Source organism: Bos taurus, chromosome 5 (genome assembly GCF_002263795.3).
Source record: "Bos taurus isolate L1 Dominette 01449 registration number 42190680 breed Hereford chromosome 5, ARS-UCD2.0, whole genome shotgun sequence".
NCBI classification, from domain to species: domain Eukaryota; kingdom Metazoa; phylum Chordata; class Mammalia; order Artiodactyla; family Bovidae; genus Bos; species Bos taurus.
The window spans coordinates 1,282,131-1,294,427 of record NC_037332.1 but is presented as its reverse complement, the minus strand read 5'-3'; the positions used below and the strand labels follow the sequence as shown (position 1 = coordinate 1,294,427).

Here is a 12,297-nt window from a genome sequence, read left to right as displayed (position 1 = left end):
CGAGGTGTGCCCCCCTATCACTATGAAACTCTCTCGAGGCCAAGATTAAAAACAGGCCCGCCTACCCCGCCACGCACCCTAAACCCCCAAAGGCCAGTCAATAATAGGTACGAGCCTCAGACTGGAAGGATAAGCTCAAAGCGAGCGGCAATAAAAAGAAAGACTACAACTCCCAGGGAGCATCGCGCTGTCCTAATTATTATCGCGTGGACTGGGAGTCTTGTTTCCGGCGTGCGGCAGGAAGTGACGGCCGAGCAGCCCAGAGCCACTTTCTCGCGAGGCGGAAGAGCCCCGATCGCGGAGGAGCAAGGGGGCGCTAGGGTAGGGAAGTGGGTTGCGACGGTCCGGCGAGAAAGAGCTGGGGTGCGGGGAAGTTGGGGAGCAGAGCCCGCTAGGTCTCCAAACAGGATAAGGCCGCACCGACCGGGTCCGTTAGGGAAGAAGGAAACCGAAGAGGAAGGCAGTAGTCGGGCGGATCCCCGGATAGAGGGCTAAGGTTGTGTGGAAAGCGCTGCTCCCGGGATGGCGACCGCAGATACTCCGGCCCTGGCTTCCAGTGGCCTCTCGCCTAAGGAAGAAGGGGAGCTTGAAGATGGGGAAATCAGCGACGACGACAATAACAGTCAGATACGGAGCCGGAGCAGCAGCAGCAGCAGTGGCGGCGGGCTGTTACCGTACCCGCGGCGAAGGCCTCTTCACCCGGCCCGGGGCGGTGGATCCGGCGGAGGCGGTGGCTCCTCCTCGTCGTCGTCCTCTTCTCAGCTGCAGCTGAGGAATTTCTCACGCTCGCGGCACGCGTCAGAGCGGGGCCACCTCAGGGGACACAGCAGCTACCGACCCAAAGAGCCGTTCCGGTCTCACCCGCCCTCTGTGAGGATGCCTTCCAGCTCACTGTCCGAAAGCAGCCCCCGGCCGTCGTTTTGGGAACGGAGCCACATCGCCTTGGACCGTTTCCGTTTTCGAGGCAGGCCTTACCGGGGTGGGAGTCGCTGGAGTCGGGGACGAGGAGGGGGTGATCGAGGAGGCAAGCCGGGGGGCAGACCTCTGGGAGGAGGAGCGGGATCCGGATTCGGCAGCAGTCAGAGCTGGCGAGAGCCCTCTCCACCTCGGAAGAGTTGTATCCTTAACGTGGCGGTCTGCCCTGGGTGTGTCACTAAAGTTCCCTTTAGCGTCATTACTAGGTATGAGATGAGTAACTTTTCTGAACCGTCAGAACCGCTTATTTGTCATTGTGTCAGAATACTTAACGTAGGTGGTTCGTTGGTAAACCTCGTGTGTCAAACTGTCGCGTTGTTTCTTAAAATTGCTTGACTGGGTATATTGCTTTTTTAATAGTAACTTGTTTTGGACGGGGGCCAAACTAGTGGAATCTAAGTGTAAAATCAGATTTGAAATACTACATCACAAGCCCAGGTTTCATTAGCCTTTGTTGTTGTTAGTAAACTTTGTTATGTGAAGTTGCCTTAGATTGTTAGAGGAAGAAAAAAGTATTAGCCATAAAAAGTCTGAGGAATACTGTTGCTTATATCGTATTGCACTGTCACTTTGAAGATTATGAAGTTTCGTTACGCCGAATCCTACTGTTTTTATTTGTGATTCTGTTTTTTTTTTGTTTTTTGTTTTTTTAACCTTTCTTGATTTATTCTTATACATTGCTGCGTTTTAAAGTTGGGGGGGAAAAATCCTGGTGTCACCAACTATTAATTCGGAGGTTTGAAATTCATGTATCTTTGGCAGAAGCTTTACCTCCTTAACTTCTCTATTTCTTATGTTCATATTTTGGGCATTTTATAACTCTTGGTGCTGACAGTTGTGGACTAGAGAGAGAATGAAACTTACCAGAATTTTAATGCATTGGAAACCATGGGTTTATGGGGAGGTGGAGCTAATGGAGAGGTTAAGGAGGAAAATAGCAAATATCTGATTCTTGTCCCCTCTAATCTTATTCTTAGTTATCTTAAACATTCCTGAGTTTATTCATCTGAGAATTTGCTATTTTAAGATGTGTTTATAGAACTATCCTTTAAAAAAAATTTTTTTAAGTTATACATATGTGTTTCAAGATACAGCAAAGTGATGCAGATGTATATATTATGGTAATTATATTAATATTCTCTTGCAGATTATTTGTAGAACTATGTCTTGACATACTCCATGATAACTGCCTAAAAATAGTTTATTGAGAATACTTATTGCTGATTGTAATTTCCATGCTGTGATGAGTTTTTAATATATTCATTATATATGAAACCTACATGTAATGACATTTGTTGGGGAGACACTCAACGTTATTTTCACAGAATACTTAAGACCAAATGGTCTTTGCCAGATATCAGGATAGAAAGAGGACCAGAAATGTAGTTTAGATAAGGAGGAGGAGCTTCTGATGCTAGTGCTCTGAAAAAACTTATGCAACCACAAGTTGGGTCAGGAGCACGCAGGACTGTTTCAGAAAAAATATCACTTAGGTGTTTAACTTTTAAAAAGAAAATGTTCTTTGAATAAAGATAGAAAACCTTAGCCCAAGATATTTTTTTTAACCAAGGATTTATTAGTTGTCAGTTCTGAGCCTAAGAACAGAAGGGCTGTTTAATTACAGACACGTAAATTATTTAAGAATACAAAAATGAGGTTTGACAGAAAACAACGAAATTCTGTAAAACAATTATCCTTCAATAAAAAATTTTAAAACATAAAAAAGGAATACAAACATGAATGAAACTTGTGTGTTGAAGAGACAAATGTTAATTATATTCAGTGTAAAAAGTTCAAATTGAGGTATGTAAAAAGTACTATGGGAGCTTAAAGTTTTTTCTTAGTTTATTTTATGTTAGAAAAGGAGGTGATGCCATGGACTTGCCTACTTCCTGCTTTTGCCTTCTTTTTGTCCATGCATTCGATATCAATTTGGCTTCTACCATATATATACCTTTGGAGCCTAGTAGGCTGCAGTCCATGGGGTCGCTGGGAGTCGGACATGACTGAGCGATTTCACTTTCACTTTTCACTTTTATGCATTGGAGAAGGAAATGGCAACCCACTCCAGTGTTCTTGCCTGGAGAATCCCAGGGACGGGGGAGCCTGGTGGCTGCTGTCTGTGGGGTCGCATAGAGTCGAACATGACTGAAGCGACTTAGCAGCAGCATATACCTTTATAACCTTAGATGTTTTTATTAATGAACAGGCATATGGTGTTGTGAAACAAGTATGGAAAGTATCCAGTCTGATTTCTGTAGTAACTTATCAGAAATGAGCTGTCTTGCTGTTTTTCTTTTCACACATCCTGCACAAGGATGATTGTTTTGATTCTCTGCTCATTGTTTTCTTTGAGGTGTATCAGTAATCCATCCTAGAGGTGGAATTCTTTATAAGAATTTATGAAGAAAAACATAGTTCCCAGCCACTTTTATGTAACGTGAGCAAATAAATTTTGTAATAAAAAAAAATTGTAATAAAAGATTTTGTTACTTTAAATTCCTTTAATACCATGATTATACTAAGTTTAATTTTTATTTCCACTGTGTGATTGTAACATTTTTATGTACAAGAATTGCATTAAGAAAGAGTAAGAGTTATTCTGTGACTTATTTCCATAATGTAGAAGTGAAGTAGCATGAGTACAGGTAGGTATTTTTTAAAACTTTTTCAGTAATAATTAAAATATGCTAGATGCAGCTTTAAAGAAATAGAATAAACCAGATTCTGTTGGAGGTAGTTATTTTCATTCTTGTTCATTTTTAATTTTCCGTATTGATAGGCACTTTGTCAGTCAGTCTTAGCATATGTCTCCTTTGGATGGCTGCTGCTTAAACTTTCAAATCTGGTCATAGCTAACATAAACCAGGTTTCAGTTAGAAACTCCATGTTGACCAATTTTATATTAAATCATTTAAGTGTTGGTTTCATTCTAACTGTTCTGTGTAGGTAGAAGTAGAACACTTCATTTAGCCTTGAAGGAGATTAATTAGTCATAGTTCAATTGATTTTCCTTTTTTTCTGTCCTTTAGTTATTTTATTTTTTGTTAGTGTATTGAATCTTTTCTCTTTCTGAATATATCCAAGGACTCTAGTCTTATTTTTTTAGTTGTTGTGACTCCTCTGAAAAAGTGAGATTTAAATGTAGATAATTACCCAAGTTTATGTACAAAGAGTATGTAATGGTGGGGTCGGGGAGCAAGTAATTATCTAGCTTCATATAGCGAGGGGGCCTTTGAATTGGGGTAAATTTGAAGACCAGAAAAACCTAGACACAAAGCTATGCATAAATTGTGATAAACCTGGATGAGATGAGATTGGAAGGGAATCATGAAAGCATTATATGCCATTGTAAGGATTTTGGACTCTATTCTTAGTGAGATTAAAACAAGGGATAAGATCTGATTTGTGTTCTAGAAAGATTAACAATAGGATGGAAGATGGCTTGTGGGAGATAGAACCCCAAATATCACCAGGCAGAACTATGGGAGTGCATTAGAATGCTCAAAATGAAAAGAGAGAGACTAAGTAGGACTCACTGGAGAGCACTGTTGTTGCAGCAGTTGGGAGACAGAGGTGTCATTAAAGACCAAAAAAAAAAAACAAACCCCAAAACCTAGAGAAACAAACGAAGAGTGGAGTTACGGAATGCTGCAGAGAAATCAGATAGAATAAGGTTTGAAAACATGATGGATAAACTCAGCCAGCAGAAGCCAGATTCCATTTGGTTGAGAAACACAGGTAATGAGAAACTAGTATTATTTCAAGAAACCCAGCTGTAAAAGGAGATCAGAAAACCAAAGACTTGCTAGAACAGTTTTGCTGCAGAACTTTTAAAGATTTTCAGTTGTAGTGATTATTTAGTTTCTAAAATACTTGGTGATAATTCCCATTCTTAAATTGGTCATTAGAGAAGTTTAAAAATCTTTGCAGATTGTCTAGTAAGTTGTTACACAGAAGAAACTATATATAGGGAAATGTGATGTTATATACTAGCCAATTTAATGATCTATTAATGCCTTATTGTGTTAAAACCAAATAAAATACTTGTCTTTTATTAATTTCTAGACTGGAGAAGTGAGGTGGAACGGTTTTTACATGTGTGAATTATTTTGAATAAAAATTTTAGTTTGGAACTTTGTAGCCACTTTCAACCATGAAGTTGTTTTATGTAGTACTATGTTAAAGAAAAAGACCAAAAATAACAGGTTTTGATATCCTTATCTTCAAGGAAAAATTAGAAGGTACATCTTGAATACAACTTAAGGTTTTTGTTTTTTTTAAACTGGTTTCATTGTCTTAGTTGTACCTATTTTGGATGTTAGTATACTTGATGAGTTCTAAGATTGCTGTGTTAGGTTTTCAATACAGTGTTTCTTATTCATAACTTAGCCTTAAATATTAATTATCAGTGTTCATTTTTTATCTCTTTTTAAAAATTTGAGACACAAGAAGAAACTAATTAAAAAAAGGAACATCTTATTATTTGAAGTGTAAATTATCAACATCTGTGACAAACCATTCAGTTTCTCCCCTCTTCCTTCAGAAACAAATCTTTAACAACCAGCTTATGGGCTTTCCTGATACCTGCAGAAACATGCTGTAAACTAACCAGGTGCTGTATCTGTGGATACTGTGGGTAATAAGTGACATTGGTGATCTTGTAAGTAGACTGTTTATATTAATACTTGTTAAATTTGAAATACGGGTACATAATGAAAGTGCTTAACACATAACAGCACATGTATTAAATGGAATTTAGTAATTTTAAAATATCAATTCATCTTTGAAAAACACAAAAAAGGGTGACAATTCATCTATAACTTAATGTGTTTTTGTTAAATTAACTGGAAAATTTTTGGCAACTGGTTTCCTTAATATGCTGTTCAGCCAAAAGTTTTGGAAGATCTCCATCAAGAAAACAGAATTATTCATCAAAAAGTGAAAACTGTGGGGAAGAAACTTTTGAAGATTTACTTTTGAAGTATAAGCAAATACAGTTGGAACTAGAGTGTATCAATAAGGATGAAAAACTGGCTTTGAGTAGCAAAGAGGAGAATGTGCAAGAAGATCCTAAAACGTTGAACTTTGAGGACCAAACAAGCACTGATAATGTCAGTATTATAAAAGACTCAAGTAAAGAAGTAGCTCCTGAGGAGAAAACACAGGTCAAAACTTTTCAGGCATTTGAGTTAAAACCACTCAGGCAAAAATTGACTTTACCAGGAGATAAGAACCGATTGAAAAAAGTTAAAGATGGAACAAAACAGCTTTCCCTGAAATCTGACGCTACTGAATCTAGTCCAGGTAATGGAATTTCACATTTCAGTTAGTGATGAGATTTCCTTTGAAGGGGTAACTGGTTATTTTGGTAGTGTACTTCATTGAAATCATTCTGATATTTTGTCTGAATTCTTTTTGCACTGTCTACGTAGACAGTCATGTTGTTGGATAATGACAAATTCTGTTTCATTTTGGCTTTAAGTGTTGATCAGGGCTAATAATACAATTTTAACATAAGTGGTAATGGGCACTTTTGTTCCCTAACTTACAGGGGATACTTTTGCCATTTACTTTTTTTTTTTATTGGAGTTTAGTTGCTTTACAGTGTTGCATTTCTGCTGTACAGCTGAGTGAGTCCGCCATACATACACGTATATCCCTTCTTTGCTGTTTACTTTTAAACATAGTGTTGGTTAAGTTTATTGTAGGAGTTCAGACCTCACCACCATTCCTTGTTTGAAATTTTCAGCATGAATGGATGTTGAAGTTTATCAGATATTTTTTCTTCATTGTGGAGAAGAGCATCTAATTTTTCTTGTTTATTAATGTAATGGATTATATTAACTGATTTTTTTTAGAGTTAAACCACTCTTGTATGATTGGGATAAACCCAGCTAGTTATGATACATTATTTTTATACATCATGGATTCAGTTTGTTAATTTTTCTTTTTCTTTTATGTGAGTGTATATTTAGATACAGTAAAAATTTATCCATTTAACTGTGTAGTTCTTTGAGTTTTGACAGATGGAAGGAGTTGGTAATCATTGCCAGCCATCACTATTCAGATACAGAACAGTTCCATTAACTCCTGCCTTTAACATGGTGCCCTCATGCCACCAACCCTACTTGGTAACCACTGGTCTGTTTTTCTGACCCTATACTTTTGCCATTTCCAGAATGTCATATAAATAGAGTCATGTAGAACATTGTTTTTTAATCCTAGCTTCTTTGATTAGTGTGTTTGAAATTGATCTATGTGGTTACATGTATCAGTAGTTCATTCTGTTTTACTGCTGAATGTCCCATTATATGGCTTTGCTGCAGTTTTTTAATTAATTTCCCACTTGAGGGACATTTGGTTCTTTCAGTTTTGGGCAGTTATAAAACCTTCATAAATAAAGGTTTGCTAATATTTGTTTAGAAATTTTCATCTATGTTCATAGCCTGTAGCTTTGTTCCTTGTTTTTCCTTACAAGTTTTAGTATAAGGTTGGTAGTGTGTCCAACTCTTTGTGACTCTATGAATTGTAGCCCGCCAGGCTCCTCTGTCTATGGGATTTTTCAGGCAACAATACTGGAGTGGGTTGCCATTTTTTCCTCCCAGGAATCTTTGCAATGCAGGGATTGAACCTGCCCCTCCTTTATTTCCTGCATTGCAGGCTGATTCTCTACTGGGTGGGGGGAGGGGAGCCTAGTATAAAATTATGATGCTCATAATGAGTTAAGGAGTGGTTTTTGCTCTTTCGAATAGGTTTAAGGTTGTACTCATTCCTGGGATATTTGGTAGATCTTGCAGGTAAAATTATCTGGGGCAGGATGGAGTTTTCCTGGGGAGGTTTTAAACTACTGACTGTTCATGTTTTCTATTTCTGGGTAAAGCAGTTTAGGGAAACTATTTTTCTAGTAATGTGTTAATTTCCCGTAAGTTGAACAGTTTATACTAAGTTATTCTTAAATGTCTTACCTTTTTATTAACTGTGGCATTTATAAATTTTATCTCCCCATACCTTTTAAAATTTCCTCAGAAATAAGTTCCCTGCTTGTTAACTCATTAATTCTTAGCCTCTCTACTATTGACATCATTTTGTGATATAAAATTCTATTAACCTTATTTTGGGCTATAAATTTTGCTTCCCTGATAGCTCAGTTGGTAAAGAATCCACCTGCAATGCAGGAGACCCCACTTCCATTCCTGTTTGGGAAGATCCCCTGGAGAAGGGAATGGCTACCCACTCCAGTATTCTGGCCTGGAGAATTCCATGGATTGTACAGTCCATGGGGTTGCAAAGAATCAGACACGACTGAGCAACTTTCACTTGGGCTATAAAATTTCTATTTTAGTTGCATCTCAGCTTATGATATGTAAATTCTTTTCATTCAGTTCTAAGTATTTTCTAATTTTTGTTGTTCTTTGGCCTGTAGGCTATTTGGAACTATTTCTTAACTTCCAAGCATGTAGGTTTTTTTAGCTGTTTTTCTGTTATCCACTTGTAAGGCAGTCACATTATCAGAGACCTATGTGGTACCAATCCTGTGAAATATTTCTAGACACTTACATTATTGTCTAGCATGTGATTTTTGTAACTTGTGTTTTTGAAAGGAATGTTTGGGTTGTTAGATCAGGCTTTTATGTTCACATCTTAGAAGGAAGATGTAAACAGTTTTTTGACCTGCTTGATCTATCAGTTAGTGAGAGGCTTGCTAAAATCTGCCAGTATGGTGGTGGATTTCTGGTTTTCAGTTTTTACTTTAAATACATTGAGGCTAGGGAATTATTATTATGTGGTGACCTCTATGTCTAGTAGTAATTTTGCCTAAAAGATTATTTTGTTTCATATTAAATAGCCAGCCACACCATCTTTCTCTTCATAGAAGTGTATGTTTTTTGTATGTCAGTACCTATCCTTTTCAGAGAGGGCAGTGGCACCCCACTCCAGTACTCCTGCCTGGAAAGTCCCATGGACGGGGGAGCCTGGTAGGCTGCAGACTGAGCGACTTCACTTTCACTTTTCACTTTCATGCATTGGAGAAGGAAATGACAACCCACTCCAGTGTTCTTGCCTGAAGAATCCCAGGGATGGGGGAGCCTGGTGGGCTGTCGTCTATGGGGTCACACAGAGTCGGACACGACTGAAGTGACTTAGCAGCTTAGCAGCAGCAGCCTATCCTTTTAATCTTTCTGTATCTTCTTGTTCCAAAGGTTATTTGCACATTGTATGGAGCCTATTTCATTTGTAATTTAACCTGATAATCTTTGTCTTTTAACAAGAACATGTAATTTGTTCACACTTTTTCATGATTACTGATCTTTGTATTTCCTTTTTTTCTTTCTTGCCTCTTTTGTTTTTTTTGTTTAAAAAATTTTTTTTTCTTAAAAACAATTTTTTTTTCTTTTACTGGTTTGAAAGTTAGATATTAAGTTTTGAGTCTCATTTTGATTCCTTTAAGAACTGTAACATGAATTCTTACCAATGTTTAAAGCTAATCAAGTTATTTACCCTCTCCCTGATACACAAGGACGGTTTTTTCCTACCTTTGGCCGTGTATTTAACTCTTTCTTGACTTACTCTTCTGTGTCTAGAATCACTTATGCTTAAAATACGTTTTTAAGAATCTCCATGTAGTAGTTAGTGTCTACCATATGAAAAAGTTATTTCTGTTTATCCCCCTTCAAAGACAGTTTTCCCAGGTTTAGAATTCTAGATTAGTAAATTAAGTATCAATATGCTGAAGATATTTTCTGGCTTCCATTGTTAACTTTGAAAAGTCATCTTAACAGTTTTATCCATCTTAACAGTTTCTCATTTGAAGGTAATCTATCATTTTTCTCTAGTTGCTTTAAAGACCCTGTTTTTGTCTTAAAACTCTACAGTTTAACTGTGATAATTATATTTTTTATTTTTATCCAGCTTGGGACCTGTTTTGCTCCTAGTTTTCATTGATTCTGAAACTTGTCATTATCTCTTATATTGTCCCATTCTCTTGTTTTGAACTCTATATTGTATCAGTATGTTTTATTAAATCATCTCACTTTATTTTCATTTCTCTTAAATTTCCATCTGTAACTGTGATACATTCTGGAAAATTTCCTCTGATGTATCTTTCAGTCCACCTAGTTCTCAAATTCTTTATCTCTTGTCTGATTGGCCTTAAGCCCACTTATTGAATTTTAAATTTCAGTTACAGTTTTTGTTTTAGTGTTTCATTTTTATTTTGTTCTTTGGTCATTTTTTAAATTTTTTCTTCTGTTTTTCAAATTTATCTTTATGTCTTTAAACATTTTAATTATGAGCTTGTTTTGATTTTCCTCTTTGCCTGCTAGTTTCTGATATCTGAGTCTAATTTCTAATTTTTACTATCCCTGCTGGTTCTCATTTTTTGGTACCTTCTTTTCTTGCATGTTTAATTTTTTTTTTTTTTTTTTTTAAGTAAGGTGTTCATTTTCCTCTGAATTATTTTGGTGGGGAGTTTTGGTAGCCTGTACAAAGGTGAATTTCCTAGAGAGGATTTGCTTTTGCTGCTGCCAAGGAGCTAAGTAGACTTTTGATTTGGGCTATGTTATATTTGACGTCTTCAGGCAACTCATGTGATGTACATTTGATTGCAAACCTGAATGGTGACTGATTCTGGTTATGCGTTTTTAGGGACATGTTTTTTCCTCCTCAGTTTAGCACCATGATTCCAGACAGGCAGTTTCAAAGATTATATATACCCCAGTGGGATAGAGAAGACACATAGATAAATATGGAATATAATGAGTTATGTATGAAAGCCTGCAGTAATGCAAAGTGAAAGTGAAGTTGCTCAGTCGTGTCGGACTCTATGCGACCCTATGGACTGCAGCCTACCAGGCTCCTCCATCCATGGGGTTTTCCAGGCAAGAGTGCTGGAGTGGATTGCCATTTCCTTCTCCAGGGGATCTTCCCAACCCAAGAATCGAACCCGGGTCTCCCGCATTGCAGGCAGATGCTTTACCGTCTGAGCCACCAGGGAAGCCCAGTAATGCAAAGGAAGGATCAAATACCTTCATTTGGATTTAGAAAGTTTTCATTGTGATGGTAATGTGTGATGGCAATGTCTTGGAGAATGTATCTTTTCCACTTGGGAATTCCCATCAGAAGGAACCAAATGAACAGTTGAAAGCATAAAGAACTTTTAAAGGATATTGAGATTGATCTAATACAGGTGCAATGTGAAATATATGTATGTTTGTTGAGTGGTTGGATATAAATTTTTAAAAGTACAGGTTGAGATGAGAATGCAAAGGGCACTGAATATCTTGCTTAAGGGATTTAGATTTTCTTTAAATCTCAGGTAAGCCATCAAATATGTTTAAACAGAAAAATGACGTGATCAGATGTCTGCTTTAGAAAAGTAACAGGCAGCAGTGTAAAAAGAGGGATTGGAAGAAAACCAAAAAAGCTAAAATTTATCTGAATCAAGAAATTCTATTGATTAGTGTTAAAACACATGTACCCCTTCTCAAGTCTTCAGCAAAACTCGGTGCTCTGCCATTAAACCTTTTGACTGCTATGGGTCAGCTTCCTCCCCGCCACCCCCATTTCTCTTTTTTTCAGGCCATTTACTCAACCTTCATCCCTATTGTCAGCCTGTGAGCTTGCCTCCTATTTCAGGTGATCTCACTCAACTTCTAACTTTTCACTTCCTAGTTGTAAGTTTATATGTATATCAATTTTCATTTCAGTTCTCTACTCTGAGAAAGTGGTGACCCTCTTTTTGTTTATGACCATTTTGTTTTAACCTGATTCCTGGCTCTGATTTCTCCCACTTTCTCTGGGATCTTACTCCAAAGGTTTTTTATTCTGTTTCCTCTTTAACCACTTTTCTCTCTTAAAGAGTACTTACTATAAACACACTGGTGTTTTCCATCCCCAGATCTGAACAATCCCCCCTGCCCCTTCTGCCTTGTTCCTTAACTTCTGTCTTTTCACCCAGACTTCCAGAAAGGCCCTGTGTTGACTCTCTTCACTTTACCTCTCATTCCTTCTTACCTCAGTGCGGTTTGCTTTTCTGCCCCTACCAGAGTACTGAAACTACTCAGGGCAAGATTACTTTAACCTAGTTGCAGATTTTACTGTCCATTTTCTTTCATTTTTTATTTCATTTATTTCATTTTTATTCCATTTATTCAAAAGTTAGTTGAGCTTTGTTCCAGGTTCTTGGGAGTACATCAATGAACAAAATAGTCATTTATTCCTTCATGGGCTTGCATTTTAAGAAGAGGAAACAATAATTATGATGACTAAATAACAGTTGTAGAGAGAGGAAAAGCATAGCAGTAAGTAAGTTAGAATGGA

At 37.4% G+C, this 12,297-nt stretch overlaps 1 protein-coding gene across 7 annotated transcripts in view; it reads left to right on the top strand.

Annotated features, from left to right (window-relative positions):
• The first annotated feature begins 297 nt into the window (after positions 1–297).
• Positions 298–12,297, top strand: part of ZFC3H1 (zinc finger C3H1-type containing) — a 50,456-nt gene continuing 38,456 nt past the window's right edge. For all 7 annotated transcript variants that reach the window (XM_010804736.4, XM_059886808.1, XM_059886810.1 and 4 more), the window contains exons 1-2: positions 298–1,117; positions 5,866–6,282. In XM_010804736.4, coding sequence (XP_010803038.1) covers positions 523–1,117; positions 5,866–6,282 — 1,012 coding nt within the window. In that variant the 5' untranslated portion in view covers positions 298–522. The remainder of the gene's footprint in view (positions 1,118–5,865; positions 6,283–12,297) is intronic.